At 37.5% G+C, this 20,883-nt stretch overlaps 1 protein-coding gene across 1 annotated transcript in view; it reads left to right on the forward strand.

The window, feature by feature from the left end:
- The window catches only part of XIRP2 (xin actin binding repeat containing 2), a 369,301-nt gene that overhangs the window by 199,384 nt on the left and 149,034 nt on the right, over positions 1-20,883 (forward strand). The window contains exon 2 of the mRNA XM_012650674.1: positions 20,720-20,873. Coding sequence (XP_012506128.1) covers positions 20,720-20,873 — 154 coding nt within the window. The remainder of the gene's footprint in view (positions 1-20,719; positions 20,874-20,883) is intronic.

Here is a 20,883-nt window from a genome sequence, read left to right on the forward strand (position 1 = left end):
AAATGCATTCTGGTAAAAAATTCAAAAATACCAATGTATGTAGAATAAAAATTATAAGCTCCTTTTAGCACTTCTACCAACCCTTCATAACAGCTTGATCCCATCCCCCAAAATAATCTTATCCTTGTAGAATATTCTTGATTTACATTTACATGCACTCAAAAATTCTAATATTCTACTTCTAAACACATTAAATAACCAAGATATTTAAATCAAATTTTTTCCTAAAGTAAAATTAAATAAATAATGACCTGAACTGAATGATTATGCTTTATTGTATGAATTTAGTGGCATTTCTTTGCTTCCTAGGAACATTAACTTGTTTGTGTGTGTATGTGTCTTTCTAATTTCTTGATAGTGGTATTTGCCAAATAAGTAAACTCTGGGTAAGTATAGTGCTTTTTTAGTTTGTTGTTGTTGTTTGCTTATTTTATTTCTTCCCACATGAAATTGAGTTATGTTTGATCTTTGCCTTTTGCCATTGTTAGAAGTGTTAGACATATGCATGAATGAAATCAGTTGACCCATGGCCATAGTTATGATGGATTTATATTATCAAAGCTTCTTGCAATTTACTTTCTTGATCATTCACAATATCTATGTGCAATAATGTTCAATTGTCCTTATTTTGTACATACATTTTAGCTGATATGAGCTGCTAGTCCAGATGATCAAATCATCATTGGATTTGATAAATGTTTACTAAAAGTAAAACTAAGTTCTTAAACAAAGTGGCTTTTCTGCTAAATTGATATATGAATTGAGTTGAATTAATGTATTGAATAGTAAAATGTGATTAATAATTTCCAAATGAATTAGTAAGCTTGTTTTTTAAATTAAACTTTTTATTTTGACATAATTGTAGATTCACAGAGTTGTAAGAAATAATAGAGATTCCCTGTATCCTTTACTTAGTTTCCCCCAATGGTAACATCTTGCAAAACTATAGTACAATATTACAACCAGAATGTTCACATTGATACAATCAAGATACATATTTCCATCACCCCATAAATCCTTCCTATTTCCTTTCATAGTCACACCCACTTCTATCCTAGCACGACCATCTCTTTAACGTTGGCTACTATTAATCTGTTTTCCATTCATATAATTTTTTCATTTTAAGAATGTTCTATCCATGGAACCATATAATATGTGAAATCATATGGTATGTAAACTTTTAGAATTGGCTTTTTTCATTCAGTTGGTGATCCATCCAAGTAGTTGATTATATGTATAGTTTATTCTTTTTTATTGCTGTATAATATTCCACAGTATAGATATAGCAGTTAACCATTTTCCCATTGAAGGATACGTGAGAATGCACCTGGACATGATTTGGGTTCCAACTGAGGAGAGCTGAACAATAGTAAGGGGCATAAAAGTTATTACCTAATTTATAATGTTGTAGTCTGATGTTAGTGATCTCTGGACATGGCAGATGGCTAAATTCTGACTCTTTGTTTTACGGGATAATTGGACATCTTCCATTTTTTTATTCCCTAATGCTGACATTGAAATCTCTACCTGGCCAACTATGACTCCCCTGCCCCCACTCGCACATACACACATGGTGTTTATACACAATAAGATTCTCCATCAGGTTGTATATTTCACTCTCTTTTTCCATGAATTACATTACTCCTTGCAGAAAACGCTTTAGGACAGGGTCCATTTTAAAGATGACTCAGACACAATCTTCTTTTTATCCACAGGAAAAATCTTCCATCCTTATCTTCCCTTCAGGGAATGTCAAGCTTTTATCCACTATAAAACCTCTTACCTTCAAAATTCTTCAAGCAAGGCTCACTCACCAACTCCTATGCTTCGTAAATCCAAGGTGATAATGTCAGCTTCTTCCCAAATCTCCCTAAACTCTGTTCTTGTGCCTTAGCACCACATGGGACTGTGGTCTTCTGCAGTCTAGCCCACACCCAGCTGAGCTGACTCTATTGTAGACTTTCTCCTACAGCTTAAGGTGACAGAAACATCCACCTACTCCTCATGTAAGTGGTTTTGCAATACAGTACTCCAGAAAACCTCCTCAAAGAATTCTGGCCTTATAATATTTTATCATTAAAAATCTGATTTTTTTTTTTCATTTCACTCTGGCTATGTCATGAGTTAAGTTTTGGCCAATATTTTGTGTTACCCTTTAGCAAGTTGTGCATAAATGATGTGGTACTTTTCTATATAATGTGTTGTCTTTTATACCTTTTGTTCTCAGTGTTGGGATTCTGACTAAAATTCTGAGACAACAGAAAAGAACCCACTTAACATTCTATCCCACGTGGACATAAAATTTAGAAGTCAATGTCTGGCTTAAAGATATATTTAGGAAGTTATATGAATTTTTTCCCCCTCCAAAAATACATATTGAAACTTAATCCCCAATTCAACAGTTTTGAGAGGTAGGGCCTTTTGGAAGATGTTTAAATCATGAAGGTCAACCCTCGTGAATAGATTAATGACATTATATAAGGACCTGATAGAGAGAATTGGGCTCCTTTTTACCCTTCTGCCTTCTGCTATGTGAGTACACAGCATCCCTCCCCTCTGGAGGATGCAGCATTCAGTCTCATCTTGGAAGCAGAGACCGGACCCTCATTAGACATTGAACCTGCCAGCACCTTGATCTTGGACTCCCCCAGCCTCCAGAACTGTGGTAAATAAATTTTTGATCTTTATAAATTACTTAGCCTCAGGTATCTATTATAGCATCACAAAGAAAGATAGATGTTATAAATATGTAGATGAAAATTATAAAGATGAGATAATCTAGAAAATAATGTATATAGAGAGATAAGAGAACTAAGAGAGAAGAATAAGAATGCTAAATAATTTTCAGGAAGACAGGAGGGAAACCAGGAGAGTGCATTGTCATAGAAGCCCCGGGAAAGAGACAATTTCAAGGGGAGGAAGAGCCTAGAATGTCATATGAGTTGAAGACTGAGATATGTTCGTTGATTTAAGCAGCAAGGAGTATATTGATGAGATTGTCACCATGGCAAGATCAATGTGGGTGATTCGGTAGAAGCAGAAGCTGGGTTGGGATGGGTCGAGCAGCAGATGAGAGTGATGAAGTGGAGCCAGTGGCAACAGACAATTCTTTCAAGTGTTTGTGAAAAGGAGGAGGAAGGTAGAAAGCACCCAAAACAAACGAGGAGGGGGAATTTTTCTTATTTTGCACATTGGGTAAACCTTGGCATCTTGGAATGTTGGGAAGAATCCAGAAACTGAGAAGTCATTCAAAGTATTTAAAATATAGTTTTTAAACAGATAAAATCATATCTCTCAAACAAATACAAAGTCAAAGATTTTATTTAGCTCAGTAATTAATGAGGGATATTATGGCCTGCTCCTGTAGCATCCGAGAAGGTAAGATATTTACAGACAATTTAACAAAGATATGTTAGGATAAGATTACTGGGTTAGACATAAAACATGTTAATGTACAGCAAGCCATAAATCACTGGGCTTATCAGTTCTACCAGTCAGAAATCATTTGCATCTCCACTGGACAAAAATCTACACATTAAGGTGTGTCTTTACTAAGCCTTGGATTTTGCACTTTTGATCAATAATAAACATATGAAGTGAATGAAGCACACAGTCGCCAAAATAATCCTTATTGTGGCTTTAGCTCCCATAAGATATTGAAAAGATGTGCCACCCTCCTTTTTGCCTTATTTACTAGTTTTGGATAATTTTTCCGACAAGGAACATTAGAGACACTGAATAACTGTAGAGTAAGGTGCCCAAGAAGAAAAGAGAATGATGTTTTCACCCTAGCTGCACACTGGAATCACCTGGGAAAGTTTCAAAAAGTACTAAAACTCCAGCCCTACACACCAAGCAATTCAAAATTTAATTAGTGGAGGATGGGACAGCAGCAAGGGACAGAGATAAGAACCAGGGAATGTGGGAATCACAGTACTAAATGAGAGGATGAGAAAGAAGGATCCTTCTTGATTTGTAGAAAAGGAGCAAAAAAGGACCATAGATGCAAGTTCATAGATTTGGAAGACAAAAAATAATAATAATAATGTTTGCCTGTTCCACTCTGTCTGGTTGTGAGAATGCAGGGAGAAAGCAGATGCAATTTCTTTGCATTGAACATATACTTGATTGAGTTGGAGATATTCACCTATTCACCTCCTTTTTTTAGTTTCCTCATATTCATGGACTGAAACAGTATTGAAAGGTAAATCTCATTGTCTTCACAGAATTTTAGTTGTGAAATTCACCCTCTTCAATTTAACTTAAGTGCCCTCCATTTTGCAAATGTAAATTCTTAAACAATAGCCAGTTTTGATAGTCAAATGCCCACTGAGAAATGACTGTTGCAACTTTTTGATGTGAAACTGATTATTCTCTGTGGCCTAATATCTAAATACATGTTATAGATGACAGCCACAGAAACAATAGGTTTTGAGAAAACTCGTGGTTTTCTGTTGCAGTAGTTGGATTTGCACCCCTTTCTCAATTAAGATAATGCTTTGAAATGCAAACAAGAATAAAATTCTATAGGAATCACCGTGAAACAGAGTGAAGAGAGTACCTGTGACTCACTTGCAAAGTTCAGCACTTGAATACGATCTCATGGCTCACTAGCCTCTGAGAACCATCGCGCTAGCCTATAAATACATGTACCAGACTGTGAGCTCTTGAAGGACAAGCTCTTGATTGTTCATCTTCATCAAATACTGAAATTTCAAAGAAATTTGAAAGTTTCTGGCATTCGACAGGTGCTCACTAATGTCTGCTAAATGCACAAATAGATTATGCACGATGCCTGCAATTGTTCCAAAGGCTACAGAAATAATTAACAATTCAAAGCACACAGTTTCAGAGTTAAGAAGATTGAAATTTTCTTAATATGGCACATGCTAAAGTTCAGCAGTTTATTTATAGAACGATTTTGTTTCTGTCTCTCTCCCTCATTGCGGCAAATGTTAAACATCAGTCTGTCACGCATGCAAAGTGCCGATCTAATTGGCCTATACGAGCCCTCATTCTCACTTTCAGCATCATAAAGATGTTATATGGATAATCCACTTAGAGGCTCCCCTTCTGTGCTACTATATTTAAAATAGCTGTTGTGTTGTTCGTGGGGATTTATAAAGTGAGTTTCTAAAGATGAGATACCACAGAGTGCTACTACTTCCACTTTTACTGAACCTTTAAAAGATTTTACCTCAGTCGCAGTGGAACTGATTTTTTGACCGTCTGTAGTCTAATAATGCAAAAACGGGAACTCTCTCAGGAAAAGCATTAGAAAAGATGAGGCCTTTTCTGCAATTCTTCAGTGTTGCCCAATGAACTTCTTCTCTTGGGGGCCGTATCTGTCTTTCTAGAGCTCCACATTGTTATTTCTAGCAGAGAGAACAGTCCCCAAGGAGGGAAGGGCTTGAACAAGCTTTCTTTGCCATCTGTTCCTCCCTGGCATTGAGTGTTATGTCACCTATACACAGAGAAAACTGTATTAGAGTGTGTAATACCTTCACACGTCTCAGTATTTCTACCTTTTGATTCAGAACATTTCTAACTTTGAATGATAGCACATAGCCTACAAGGCATTTAAGTCATTGTTTGAGTATTGTTTTAAATAATTATTCTAATTATCACTACAATAGGTGTGAATTATCATTATCCCAATTTATGATAAAGAAAAAGAGTTACAGGGAATTTATGATATATCCAAGTCCCCATAACACATGAGAGATGAGAAAAGATAAAAGTCTATCTTTTTTGATAATTCGAAAGGTCTGACTTCTATAAAACATGGACAACCAGAAGCTTTATAAGAGCATATATCTCAGGCTCTTATCTTAGCAAAATCTCAGCATGGCATAATTAGCCCATAAATATAAATATCCATACCCTACAAGGTTCGTATTTTACCCAAATATTCAATTTTGAAGTATCTTGAAGAAAGTTCCCGACCAGAAATCAAATACATCAAATACACTATTCAAGAAATCTCAGAAGTGTTTCTTTGAATTTGGAAAACTGTGTTTCCTTCTTATCATTTCATTGATAACTATAATTGTATATTGAAATATCCACAGGGTAACTATCTGGTATTGAATATCTACTCTAGCAAATGTGGTATTTAGTATTCACCAAAAGTGAGCAATATTACCACGATTTACAGGTGAAGCAATAGGAGCCAATAGAGATTAAATAACTGTGTCGTGTTCACTAAGCCAGGAAATGGTGAAGTTAAGATTTAAACCTAAGTCCAATCACTTTCCAACTTGTCATCCCAACTCAACACAAATATGTGAATGTTCTATCTCTCATAAAACTTTATGCTCTTCATATAGACATAATCCTTTCAGTATAAGCATCATTAGATCACAATCCACACAAATATACATATTTTCCCTTCATTCTTTTGCATATTTTTAGTATGATAGTTTTGAATACAGAAATTTGTTTTTAGCTTATTCATGCAACTCTAGGGAATATCATTGGGTTATCTCATTTTCAAAAAGTTAAAGGAAATGAAATAAAAAAAAATAAATGTAAGAAGAGAGAAAGAAAACACTTTGCATACTAACACCTAAATCTCAAATGGCACATCAGTTTTAAAATGTGTTAAAGTAAATTAGCTTTAAAAGGTTTAGCCATTAGGGATTTTTCCATTGCCAGTAATATGGTCAATTGAAACTAGTTAAAATATTTTAATAGAAGCTTTCTTTTCATTAGAATTCTTGTAAGACTGGATATAGTCTCCAACTAATAAAGATAATCATAAAATACTTTAGGGTCCTATTTAAGAAAATGAGAGTGACTGCAGCAAGTTGCAGAATTTTATTTTTGACTGAGAAGGGAAATAAGGCAATATTTCTGCTTTATATGGAAAATTAACTGCCTAAATGTGATGCCAGAATGAAAATAAGGTTACATAGCATTAAAATCTGCATCTCATGGGGAATTTGTGTTCAGTACTTTTTGAGCATAAAACACCATAGGTTTTCTTAGGCACACAGCAAGTCAAATGAACATGGCAAGAGGTGAGAAACAAAGGGACATAATGATGTGTTCTGGCGCTGAAAGCTCAAATAGCAGCATGTTGTGTTTTTGCACATGGTGGAACCTCAGTGAACTTAGAAACATACCTCTTCCAATTGCACAGCATTCTTTCTGTTAGATCAGTACCAAATAGCAAAATAATCATGTACATGCCCAGCTTCTAAATGAGATCAATTAATCTAAAGAAATTAGGTAGCATATTCACAATCCCTGAATCAGCTTTTCCCTTTCCTGAAGTCTTTCTTCTGAGAATATTAAATAATGGTGCACACATATAGGCAGAATATTTTTCTTTAAAATGTTGGGACATATGAGTTTTAACATTAGACACAATCAAAAATAGGGTAGGAACCAGGACTAGAATTGTGGCTTCTCTGTGCTTATTTTCCTCCACCAATAAAATGGGAGTTATAATATCTAATTAACCATATAGGGTATGGTGCAAGCTTTTGCACTCAGAAGGTGAATGTATGACAATTGTTTTCTACCCATTTTCACATTCTAGGAGAAACAAGGATGAAAAAGCTCATTCTGCAGAGAAATAACAGGTGTTGGAAAGGTTGAAGACCTTCCCATCATTAATAGTGACATTGTTCCCAGCCCCAGAAGAAGAATGTGTGACAGTGTTCATGTGGATGTCCAGGCAACCTGGCTGCTCTGGCAGAGCAAAGGCTCTTGATGGCATCATCTGAGGGACCTGATTCTGCCTCCTGGGAGAGCTGAATTCCCTATGACTCAGCTCTCCTGAGGAATGGAGCCGCATGGCTGCCCACTCACTATATTTGTGAGTGAAAGGCTCCTTTTTTGAATGAATACATCTGTCAAGGTCATAGTATATCTCTCACATTGATAATACTGTAACGACAAATAGGTTCATCACATTGAACAATCTACAGATATTCAAGAGACTTTTATTTGGGGAACATTTCTTAGTACATCCTTTCTCCATTCTTAAGAGGAAAAGGTGGAAGACAGAGGAGACGAGCCTTGCTCTTGAGGACCTCAGCATCCATTTCAGGAATTTTAAAGACTAATGTTGGAGAGAAGTTTAGTGTATATCTCAGGTTTAGGGATAATATGCCAGAGTGATCTAATATTTGGATCTCTTTATATCATCATGGAACTAAAGTCAAGGTACAGAATGACCTTAAGTGGTGAATCTAGAATTAAATGAAAAGAAAGCATATGTATAACATTTAACAACATAAAATATAGAGAGAATGAACTTCAGGGTCAATTTACGTGTTTATAGTTTTTTGCTTTAAGTCTTTGTGCCGGGGAGTTCTGTGGTACTTTGTGCCTTCATTTGTGCTGGCTTGTCAAGGGCCAGATAGGGCTTGTGTTCATTTCACCTGGGCACCTAAAAATCTGTTAGAATTTAATAAAATTGACCAGAATGCAAGCAGAGTTGTGGTGGGAATATACTTGAGCAATTCAGCATTTCAAGATGTATCTCACTTTGATCAGGGGATTATAAGATAACCCTGGAAACTTTGCGTGTGGCTTGTCTTAGGATCTAGGGCCTGCCTACCTGGTATCACATGAGAGCTTTACACCCGAAGCAGAGTAAATGTACAGAGGTAAATATGCATTCAAAAACTAAACATTGCTGAGTACACAGCTATTTTGACAGCTGCTATGTTTACTTCATCCAATAGGGTGGTGCAGAGCTATTGAGGAATTCTCTGACTGTAGAGATACAACTAGTTAAATAAACCCATTATTTTTAAAGCTATTAAGGAACTTACTTTAACAGATATGTTCAATACCAGTTATAGTCTTATTCCCATAAGTCTAAGTATAATGTATTAGTTATAGGGCTAGGGTTGCCATAACGAAATGCCACAGACTGGGTGGTTTGTTTTAACCATAAGAATTTATTTTCTCATAGTTCTGGCATCTGGGCATCCAAGTTCAAGGTATCAGTAGGGTTGTTTTCTCTGAGAGCCACAAGGAAAGATTCAGTTCCAGGCATCGCTCCGTGGCTTGTAGATGGCAGCCCGCTTGCTGTTCCTTCACATGGTTGTTCCTTCCTCTGTGCACGTGTGTCCCTGGTGTCTCTTTGTGTGTCCTAACTTCTTATAAGGGCCCCAGTCAGACTGATTCTTCTTATAAGGAAATCAAACGGGCCACCCTAATGGCCTCACTTTAACTGAATCACCCCTTTAAGGACCCTATCTCCAAATATAGTCACATTCTCAGGTACTGGGGGTTAGTAATTTGGGGGATGGGACACACAATTCAGCCCATAACAGTAATGAGTGAAATGAATCAACTAATGGGGATAGATGTGCTGTTTGAGTGCACAAGATTAAAACAGGAGTCTGTAGAACTTAGACAAAGAATGCCTACAAGAATGACAAGGATGGTGTTGATTTTATGCCTGTATAGTCAGTAAGGACTGATAAAATCATAAAAAGATATTGATGCATTTTGTTCCCTGTAAATGGTAGCTTCTGTATTGTTATTTTATGTTATGTTATGTTATGATGTTATATTATGTTATTTTTGAGACAAGGTCTTGCTCTTTCACCCAGGCTAGAGTGCAGTGGTGTCATCATAGCTCAATGCAACCTCAAACTCCTGGGCTTGAACAATCCTCCTGCCTCAACCCCCCAACTAGCTGGGACTACAGGTGTGCGCCATCATGCCTGGCTAATTTTTCTATTTTTTGTAGAGTTGGAGTCTATCTCTTGCTCAGGCTGATCATCAACTCCTGGGCTCGAGCCATCCTTCTGCCTCAGCCTCCCAAAGTGCTAGGATTACAGGCATGAGGACGACACCTGGCTTGTTATTTAATATTTAAATCCATTCTGGAAGGAGTAATAGAAATATTATGAGAACATGATCCATTAAAAAAGGAAATTATTTTATAGTATTCCAGAAGGTAATATATGTCTTCTTGCTTATCGACAATAACTAGTATTCCTATTGTTTCTCTCACGTATGGTGAATTTTTAGAAAAATTTAGGTGCTGAGTTTAATCTAAAAGTGAATTTTAAAAGTATTGGCAATAAAGTTTTGGTTCATCATTTATAGAGAAATAAATTTTGTTTTTCTTCCTCTTCCCGAGAGACTTAGCCTATTTTCTTCACATCTGCCCTTTCATTGTGTAAGACATATCTTCACCATCTTTGGACTTTCTAGATTGCATTTTCTTCTGAATGCTTTAGTGAATATAAAATTCACAAACTATTCAAGTCCATTGAACAAACATTTAGTAAGTACCCGCAAGTTCAAGGAAAGCAGGGTGTTAGATTCTATGTGGCTGTAAAAATGAATAAAGCGTGTTTGTAATGATCTGCCAGTGTAATGGCAGAAACAAGATGTGTTAAAAATGACTAGGGTACAAAACAGAATGAAAGAGCTATTAAATATTGGAGGAGCTCTGATTGGGAGTGACTGTTTTTAGCTGGGGCATTTGGGGAAAGCTTCCTGAAGCAAGTGGCACTTGAACCTCATGTAAAAGAACAGTTAGAATTTCATAGAAAAAGATGACAGGTGGGCACACAGGGGAGGGTGTTCTTTAGACAATACAGGTGGACAAGCAGAAAGTACGAATGTACAAATGCAGGTGGAGAAGTGCAGAGATGAGTCAGGAGACACCAAGTGCTGTCCCTTTGAGACTAGCAGAGGGACGGCCCAGCACAGGGTGCTGGGACCCAGTGGAGCCGTGTTAAAAGGCTCTAAATGCCAAGTTACTGAGAAATCACTAGGAAATCAGGCAGCCCAGCTAGCTGCTAAACCTGTCTTCTAAATCCTTTTTCAAGCTGGTTAAATGAGGCAGAAAGCCACATGGTTTCTTTTGACCCTTCTAGAGTGATACGAACAGTAGAATGTGATAATGTTATGACAATCACTATGATTTCTCCATCTAATTATTGTGTTTGCCTGTTTTTCTTGCTTCTGTTCCTGGATGCTAAGTGAATAAAAAATGTTATGAGACTTTGAACATTTAGCTCAATGTTTATTAAGTGCCTGCCGTGTGTAAGGCACAATGCTATGAGAGGTATAAGGGGAATAAAATATGTAGCTGCTAAGGAGTTGAAGTTTTACCTGTCATCCCATTCTAACCTGCATTGTTTTAGTTTCTGGAATTAATAAACATATCACACTAGGGAGAAAGGATGATATAACAGTTAAAAATGTCAGCTTAGAATCAGCCTGAAATAGATCTACCACTGTCTAAGTATGTGGCGGTGGGAAAGTTACTTCAGTTCCTTGAGCTCTCTAACCTCAGTTTCCTCACTGTAAAATAGAGGTAACCACCTCCTTGCTAGTGTTAAATGTGTTAAATAAAAAGTATGCATGTAGAGTACGGCACTTGGCACAAAGTGATATTCAAGAAATGCTAGCCTTTATGATTTCTTTAAGGAGTATTTTTCTCCAGTTTTCTTATTTCTGAGTAGAAAAATGAGAGTCACAGAAGCTGAACAACAGGAGATACAGGGCATGAGGATAATATTTTCTTGTTATTTATTGCTATGTAACAAGCAAAATTTGCTGAATTAATAAAATTTCTTTTGTTTTGTTTGAGACAGAGCCTCACTCTGTTGCCCTGGCTAGAGGGCAGTGGCAACATGACAAAATTAATTTTTCTCTCTCATGGTTCTGTGGGTTGACTTGATTCAGCTAAGGTGTCTTGGAATCTCTCATTATGTTACCATCTAATGGGAGCTAAGGGTATGGTGATATGAAGACTCTACAGGACTGAACATCCAAGATGGCTCACACACACCACAGGCAGTTGATGCTTCTGTCATGTGAGACCTCATTTGGTACTGAAGAATGAAGTACCTACAAATGATCCCTCCCAGTGGCTTGAGCTTCTCAAAGCATAGTGATGGCTTCTGAGAAGGAATCTCCAAAAAGTCGGCATCCTGAGAGATTGGGTGGAAGGTGCAAGGCTTCTTCACCTGCACATCTAGCTACCTGGTGCTCCTTGTGGACTCTCTCTCTCTCACTTTCTCTGGCATCTCATTTTCTGAGGACTTTCCATATGGCCCGGGATTCTCACCCAATGGTACTGTCAGGTATAAACACATTTCTTGCATGATAGCTGGCTTCCAAGAAGCAGAAAGCAAAATCTGCCAGGCCAGAGAAGGGCTAAGCCAAGACTGGCAGGGCTGGGAAAGCATCATTTTTGCTGTATTCCTCGGGAGGAGTTGTCACAAAATCTACCCTGATTCAAGGAGGAAAATAGACCTTACTTCTTGATGGGGGGAGTGGAAGGTGACATTGCACAAGAGCATACAAGATGACCATACTGTTGTCACTTTGCAGCAGTCCTTATAAAAGTACTGTAAATATAGGCAGGATAGACATTAGCTGTTAATATCTTTATTTTTCTAATGAGAAACCTGGGGCTCAGGATATTATAAGTTATTCAAGGTAACTTTCCTGTTAAATAAATGGAAGAGCTTCACATGAAACTAGCCTTCTAAATCCAAACTCAGTCTTCTGGCAAAACTACCCTCTGCCTCTCCTCACATAACTCATCATGAGCTCCCTTCAGAGATGGGAAAAGCCATGGGGGCTGCAGCAGTGACCTCCCCACAACCCCCTACCTGTCTACGTCTCTGCACCTACACCCTGTCCTTTTGTGTTTGTGCCTTTCACCCCATTTCCTGCTATAAGCCTCAGTTTCTTTGCTATAAAATGGTGAGACAAGCACCTTTCCATAGGGTTGAAATGATTCCTTGAGTATAATACATGCAAAGTGCTTAAAACTGTGCCTGATACATAATGTTTATTATTTTTCCACCTATTGTTGTTATTACTATTTAAATTCCTCGGGATAGGAATTTATATCCCATCTCTTTTTCCTTATTGTCCTTTCTAAGCCAACTCTCTTCTATAAAAAGTTTTTGTTTTTGTTTTTGTTTTTGTTTTTTATCTAGGTTAGCTCCTAATTTCCCAAACGTGGGAGTATTTTTCATTTCTTATTTGTTTTCCTAAACTCCCTGTTGCATTTGAAATGCCCTACTTCTCGGTGTCCGTGACTTTACACTCTTCCCTGTCTGCCTTTGGAAGCCACATATAGTTGTGCAGCTTGGAGACTACACAAGGGCACACATCTAAGCGAAAGGGACGCCCATCAGAAATAAGACACAGTTGTATATTTATGATGATGGTTTTCCAGCAGATGGCAGTAACACGTTCTGGTGATTGCAACAATTTTCCAACAAATGTCTTGAGAAAGAGGCACCTTTTCCAATCGACACAAAGGCAACGTGTGGACTGGTAGTGGTTGAACTTCTGTTTTTCCACACCTGCCCTCACCACATAATCTTCCTTTGTCCTTTAAATGGCAGTGAAGTTTTTGGACAGCTGTCTGTATTTATTCTACACACTCTAAGTGGGTAATTTAAGTTGACTCTTACTATTGTAACGACCATCTTCTTGCTAATGAGTCCGGAATCTTTACTCCAGCACGGACTTCTCTGTGTTTCTGTGTCTAGCTGCCTCCTGGACATCTTCACCAGGATGTCTCTGCAAAAACTCAAATTCAACATGTCAAAAACTTAATTCACCTCTGCCCTCTCAAAAAGGAAACCTGGGCATCATTTTTAAAGCCAGATGACTCTGTTGTTCTGAGATCAATATTTTCACGGAAAAACTGTTTCACTTCTATGTATGAATTGTATATTGGGAGGGACAAAGAAGTATATGCTTGTGTGAGTCCCCTGTGTCTTCCATCGGAAGGAGTGTTGCCCTCAGAACTCAGGGTGTGGCATATGCTATTTCCCCCAGCCTTTATCCTAGATCACCTCACTTGTTGTGGTGCATCCAGAAATGAACCCAAGATTGGCGTTCCTTCACTTCTCTGAGGCACCAGTTAGCTTGGGGAAGAGATTCATCCTTTTATCAACTTCATAGAGCCACTAAATTATAATATCTAAAAGTTATGCCAGACTTCTACTTCTCCACTACCTTTATTCATTCTAACAATTACTAATTATGTGCTTAAATATTTTTCAATGTGTTCTCTTCTCTCTACCACCCTTCTCACTGTACTAGTACAGGCTTTTTCTATCCCTCAATCGGAAATTTGGTAAACTCCTTACTACACTTACTATACAGGATGTTGCCATCTTATCCCATTAAAGTTGACCCTTGAACAACATGGTTTTAAACTTCGGAGCTCCACTTATATGTGAATTTTTTTTCCAATAACTACAGTCAGCCCTCTGTATTGGTATATTAGGTGTCCTCAACCAGACACCAATAGAAGATCACAGTATTCACGGGATGTGAAACCCGCATGTACAGAGGGCCGGCTTCTCCTATCTGCCTGTTCCACAGGGCCCACTGTGGGACTTGAGTATATTCAGGCTTTGATATGAGCAGGCAGTCCTAAAACCAATCTCCCACCCCGCAGATACTAGGAGGATTATCTTTTATTATCTGTTATTCACACAGCTGACAGATATATTCTTCTAAAGTACAGGCAGTCCCTGGGTTATGGACGAGATACGTTCCTGAAAATGTTTTTAGGTTCGATTTGTGTGTAACTCGGATCCCTGATGAATAGCACATATACGATAATAATAATACTACTACTGTAATGGTTCATACGTGGTAATAATAATATGGTGTAATACTGTAATAATAATACCCTTGTACCGTAATAAGTTATAGAAATTCTTGTGCTATTTCTTTTAATTCAAGCAAACAGAACATAAAAACAAACTCATACAAAATGTTTAGAGCGGAGAGAGGAGAAATTTCAAAAAAGAATATTAAGGGTTAACACCCAGTGTTGCATCAACAATAGGATAATAGGGATGTTAGGCTTATTTTGATCTTCTGACCAAATCAATAATAACCTTTCCATTTAAATAATTAATACACTACGCTGCTTAGTAATAATTGATGCTTTCATTGGAGAACTGCCTTTCACATGTTCTATTATTCTCACTCTGTAATTGTTCTGACAGTCGAGCAACTGAAGCCTAACATTTTCCCAATGAATGATGGCATCTGGCCTTTCTCGGAACACTTAGTTATTCCTACTTTCGTTTCCATTATTATCACCTTTCTCTTGGCTGCAGAGTCACCTGGACTTGCAGTGAACTTTCACTTTGGAGACAAGGTCAGAAGGGTAAACACAGGCTCACAAAACTGAACGAAAAAGTTAAGACGAAAGTGATGCTGGGCATAAGCGATCGTGTAAACAGTGAGACTAGCCACTAGTCTAAAGATGCTGCACCAGCCAACCACTTGTGCCATGTGCCTTTGTTTACGTGGAAGAAACTAGTTCCTGAATTAATTTAATTGCTTAATTATAAATGATCCTTATGGGGAGACTTGGAAGCCCGTTCGTTAGTATGGAATGCCGTAAGTCTGGTCTTCTGTAACCCAGGGACTGCCCATACAAGTCTAACCCTGTCAACCCTGTTTAATTCATTTTCAAGGATTCTTGTTACCTACAGCATTGAATTCAACTGCTGCCTCTGATTCAACTCTAACATAGCCTTGTTCAGGAAGCTTTCTCTAGCCACACCTTCCAAGAATCTTCCCCCTGTGTTCCCAGGATGCCTGTATTTCCTTATTATATTATTACACACTCCTTTTTATGTTACAATACTCACTTGATGTATCTTTCCCTGACACTGGACTATGAGCTTCTCAGAGGACTCAACCTGTTTATATTCATGGTGCCCAGAACAGTTCTTGCAGTATATTAATTATTCAAAAATATTTTGAATGAGTGAAATATGAGTTTAGAATGTATTGGGTGAAGGGGCTTCACAAAGGAGGTGTCACTGAGTTAGTTTATGAGGGAAGAAATACTTTTAATACACAGAGGGGGGCCGTAAAGACTTCCAGGAAAGGGGTTCTCAAAAGGGATGATAAAATTCCAAAGACATGAATGAGCAAGAGGATTTGTTAATACAAAATGAGACAGTAATACAGCAGAATTCATATGAGGTTTCTTGTCTTTTATACTTTGGTAATTTTCCTTTATTTCTGTACTTCTCTTCATGTCTGTATGAAACTTCTTTATGTTTATTTCAATATTTTTATTTCTCTAAAGACAAGAACCTTTAGAGTCTCAGAGTGTATATGAGCTAGCTTAGCATTTTAAATATAGAAAAATCCAAACATTTTCTTTTTATCAGTCCATGAACATCTTATTTTTTTTTTTCTGGTGACCTCTTCACTCATGGTCCCCCACCGAGAGGAAAAAATTATAAAGCAAAAGGCAACCCACTTTCTTTGGAAAGGCTCAGTAAGGTGTTCTGACAACTTTAAGTGATCCTACAGCTCCCTGTCTCTTAGGAAATAAACATTTGGTTATATCAAAGATTGGCATTTTGCATTCTCACATCTTAAAAACATCTATTTTATCTTCTAAGATTATAATTATTCATTATGTTAAAGAAAATGTACATAAATAACAAAGAAAAATTACCTTATTCTCTTTTAAGTTTAACTTTCCCTTATTTTTCATTGCTTTCCTGGTTTGAAGATGTCTTAAAACTAGAATAGATTGTAGACATCACTGAGAGATGTTATTTAGTTCCGTGCTATTTAAGCCAGAGCTTCCACCAGTGCCTCTGGAACTGCCGCTCCATAATCAGCAGCCTCTTCTGTTACCTGCAACCTCTTCTCCAAATGCTTCCTCCATGCCACCTTGTTGCTTTAACAGAAACATGGCTCTCTCCTACAAACACGACCGTCCCTGATGCCTCCACACCTACCTGGAGGACATTTCTGTTCCTGCCCACTCCTCTCCTGCCTACGTGTTGAAAACCCTGCTCGCTTGAGGTTCATTCCAGTCAGGCGCAGTCTCTTGTATCCCTGCTGCTGAATCATCACTGTTATTTATTAAATTTCAGTTGCTTCCCTTATTTACCAGGGATGCTGACACTTACCTTTGATACTTACATTTACAGCCTTTCTCTGCCTTCCAAGCCCTTCCATTGTCCTGGGACACCATTACAGCCCCTAAGTTCCTAGATTCCCTCCTATTTATGACTTTCTTCTCTACTCTACTTTAGTTTTCATTTTTATGGTCACAACTGGACCCTAACAAGTCCAAGTGCCCAACTCCCTAAAAACTAAAGCAAACATCTCAGTCACCTCTCATTCCAATTTTCTTTGCCAAGTATTCATAGTACGAGGATTTTTTTAAATTCACCAAGATCTCCAGTCTGTTGGTCCTTTTTCTGTCTTCCAATCCACTCCTTCTTTTTTTCTTTCCTTTTAATTCACCTTGCATTCCATGGTGTATCATTTCAATCACTCTCTTAGTTCTCTCGCTGGTAACCTAAATTCCCTTGTATCTCTTCTCTCCCTGACCTTAGCTTGCACTGAAACACATATTTTCTTTTTCTTCTTTTCCTCATAAAACCTCTCCTGGGCTGAAGTCAGCCATCTGTTTTCTCATTGCCTGAACTAGTACTGTGGAAAATGCTCAGACTAAGTCACTCAGCAGTGACTATTGGTATCCCTGCAAATTTAACACGGCCAACCTCAAATGGGCCCAGTGCTGCACAGCCAAGGTCATCTTTATTTACTCTTCTCACTTCCTCCATCTCTTGCAGCATTGAAATTAAACTTTCTTTATTCTCTTCAAATACTCCTCATACTTTTATCAGACTTTACATCCTAACAGAGAAAATAGTGACTTCTGACTGGAACGTTCTTCTCTTCAAACTACCAAGCACACAAATCATCTACACCTACATTAAGTGTAACCCCCCTCCCCTCTGCGACATCATTATGGATGCATTTTCTCTTCCTGTCCCTGCAGGGCTCCCTGCTCCAGCCACATTTCTATCCCCTGTGCTTCCTCCCAGTCCAGGACATTTGCTCAGGTTGTTGTCTTCACCTGGAAAGTTACTCACCTAATTAAGTCCCATTAATTCTTCAAATATCACCTGAAGAGCATTGCATGACTTCCTTGCTGGGCTAATTCCTCCATTTTAGACACCCAGAGTTTGTGTATCTCTCTGGGCTGTAGATCATTGCATATTTATACTGGCTTTTGTGCTTTACTTTTATTTTACTCCCTCACCAGACTGGAAACCACAAAAGGCAAATAATATTTCTTTATTTTGTTTGATTTTATTTCAAATAAAATTACACTATAAATGGCTGGTTGTTCCACATTAGATGTTGAAAGACTAAATCTCTTCATGTACCATATGAGAAAACTTAGTCTGAGAAATGTCAAGTGACTCAATCAAGGCCACACAGCTGACTAGTAGCCAAAGGAGGGCTGGAATCCAAGTTTCTCATTATCAAGCACTGCATTTGTTCCTTCTAAACTCGTATTTCATGCATTTGCATAAGCCTGTAGATTTTTCTCAAAGTAAATCTTTCATAGAAGCACAGTGCATAAAACAGATTAAGAGAGATTAAAGCAGATCACTGCTTTGATTGGAGACAGCTCAATTCAGTCTCATCTAAGAAGCCTGCTTACGTCTCTACACAGGCCCTCTGGACCCCTTGCCAGAGCCCTGAAGAATGACTTGTATCTGCGGGTGGAGGCTTAGAAATAGGTCCACTACATGCACATGTGGATTGCCTGTGATGTCCCTTACAGCCTCATATATGATGCACTCCTGATGTCTGTGAATCCCAAAGTGAGAATGCCAATGTTACTGTCATCATTGGTTGAAATATTTGTTTAAGCAATTTCACCAAATCACATCTACACGTTTCTATCTAAAACAGAGATTAATCTTTCATCAGTCTGAGTCCGTGGACCATGTTTAGCATTCCACCATTTATCAAAACATAAATTTTCGGAACAATAATCACAGCATTTTGGGCATCTGCATCTTCTCTTTATCTTATTTTATTTTTGCCAGTGTCAGTAGTTGGATTACATTGCTGAAATAAAAACAGACAAACTGCATGCATATCCTTGCAGTGACTTTCCGTGACAGTGGGAGAGGGCACCAGAGTGAACTGAAATGAGGACGCTATGCTCATTTACTAGCTAAGGAGAACATACCCACATGCCAGGGCATGGCTGACAGTGTGTATTAACAGCATGAAACACCACTGCATGTTGTCAACTTCAGGGTTTTTTATAATAGTTGGAAACACAAATGTTAAAGTCAATGCCCTGAAAAAAATGGAAACTTCTTTTTCTCCGTTTTGTCCTGTAAATGTTTTTAGTTTCAGCTAACAGTCACAGTAATGAAGATAGTATACATCATATATTTTGGGAGTATTTAATGATGAGATGATTAAACAAATACTAAGAATATCTAGCAATCATTTATGTATATACACACATACATGTAATAATGAATATATATACATATATACAACAAGCATTATAGATACATGATGATACATATTTATATATATATGTATGAATGTGCGTGTGTACAAATTAGAAAACAGTAGTCCCCCCTTACCTGCAATGAATACATTCTAAGATCCCCAGTCGATGCCTAATACCCCAGACAATACTAAGCCCTATATATTTACTATGCTTTTTCCTATGCATATATACCAATCATAAAGTTTAATTTATAAATTAGGCACAGTAATAGATTAAGAACAATAACTAATAATAAAACAGAATAAATGTAACAATATATTGCAACAAAAGTTAAATGAGGGTGACTTAAACACAAGCACTATGATACCATGACGGTAGAGTTGATAACTGAGACAGCCATTAAGTGAATCATGAGTGGGTAGTGTGGACAGCCTGGATGTGCTGGACAAAGGGATGCTTCATGTCCCAGGTGAGAAGGAGCAATACTCAGAACAACATGCAATTTAAAACATATGAATTATTTCTGGAATTTTCCATTTCATATTTTTGGACTGCAGGTAAATGAAACAGCAGAAAGTAAAACTGTATATAATGGGAAGACTACTGTATAGCTTCCTATACAAAAATCTAAAACTTATGAGTAGCTGTTGAAAATATTTTCAACCTATCACTTGATATTTTTTAAATTATGCTTTTGCTTCTTGGCTCATTTACTTACTTTTTACAATTTTTTATTCAAAATATTTAGTCTGCTAAACTTGGTTTGCTTTATTTGATTATATTACTCAATCTGCAAAATAAGGAATGCTAGACTCCCTATATTTGAAGCACGCTTTATACTTCCTTTCTTTGGGAATCTTTTCTCTCTCCACTTTTGAATTACAATCTAATGAAGTAATTTCACAATCTTTACGAGTTGACAAACTGTACTCACTGTATGGTGGCTGAATGGGTTTGTAATTTGGGAGCTCTATAATTGCTAAGATTATCATTATAGGGTGAGCAGAACATGACATTAAAAAACCTCATTTCTTTCTGTCTTTAGCATATAATGTTGATATATTGCTATTTTTTGAAAGTCCCTCATCGACATTTCCCAGGCCTAGGAGTTGCATCTATTAACATATATTATGTTGTATTGCGACCCTTATTTCTACTCTCTCTTTTATGAGGGGGTGGAAACACATGCACAAGGAAAGAAAAGCTAATTCAGAAGTGGAACCAGTGGCAGAAAAGTAAACTAAGCGTCAGATACAGGTTTGCAGTTCTTGCCAAAGTTATCAAAATTTTACCCGAAGCATATTGGAAAATATCACTTATGATAGAAATTCCTTCCCTCTCTTACTCCTGCCTTCTAAACCCCCTGAAACCCACATCTGTTTCCCACTGATAGCTTTTAACACACATCCTTTTAATGTCTTCTAACAGGAAGTGGAAATTGAGCGAAATTTGTGTTCACCAACATTTAAGAGTCACCCTGGAAGGCAGTTGGAGGATTCTGTGAAAGATTCAGACAAGAAAGGCGAGGAAGCATCTTTTGACAAGATGTCACCTAAAAGTGGTCACAGCCAGATCTTTGAAGGTTAGCATAA

Source organism: Propithecus coquereli, unplaced genomic scaffold (genome assembly GCF_000956105.1).
Source record: "Propithecus coquereli isolate 6110/MARCELLA unplaced genomic scaffold, Pcoq_1.0 Scaffold34, whole genome shotgun sequence".
In the NCBI taxonomy this organism is placed as follows: Eukaryota; Metazoa; Chordata; class Mammalia; order Primates; family Indriidae; genus Propithecus; species Propithecus coquereli.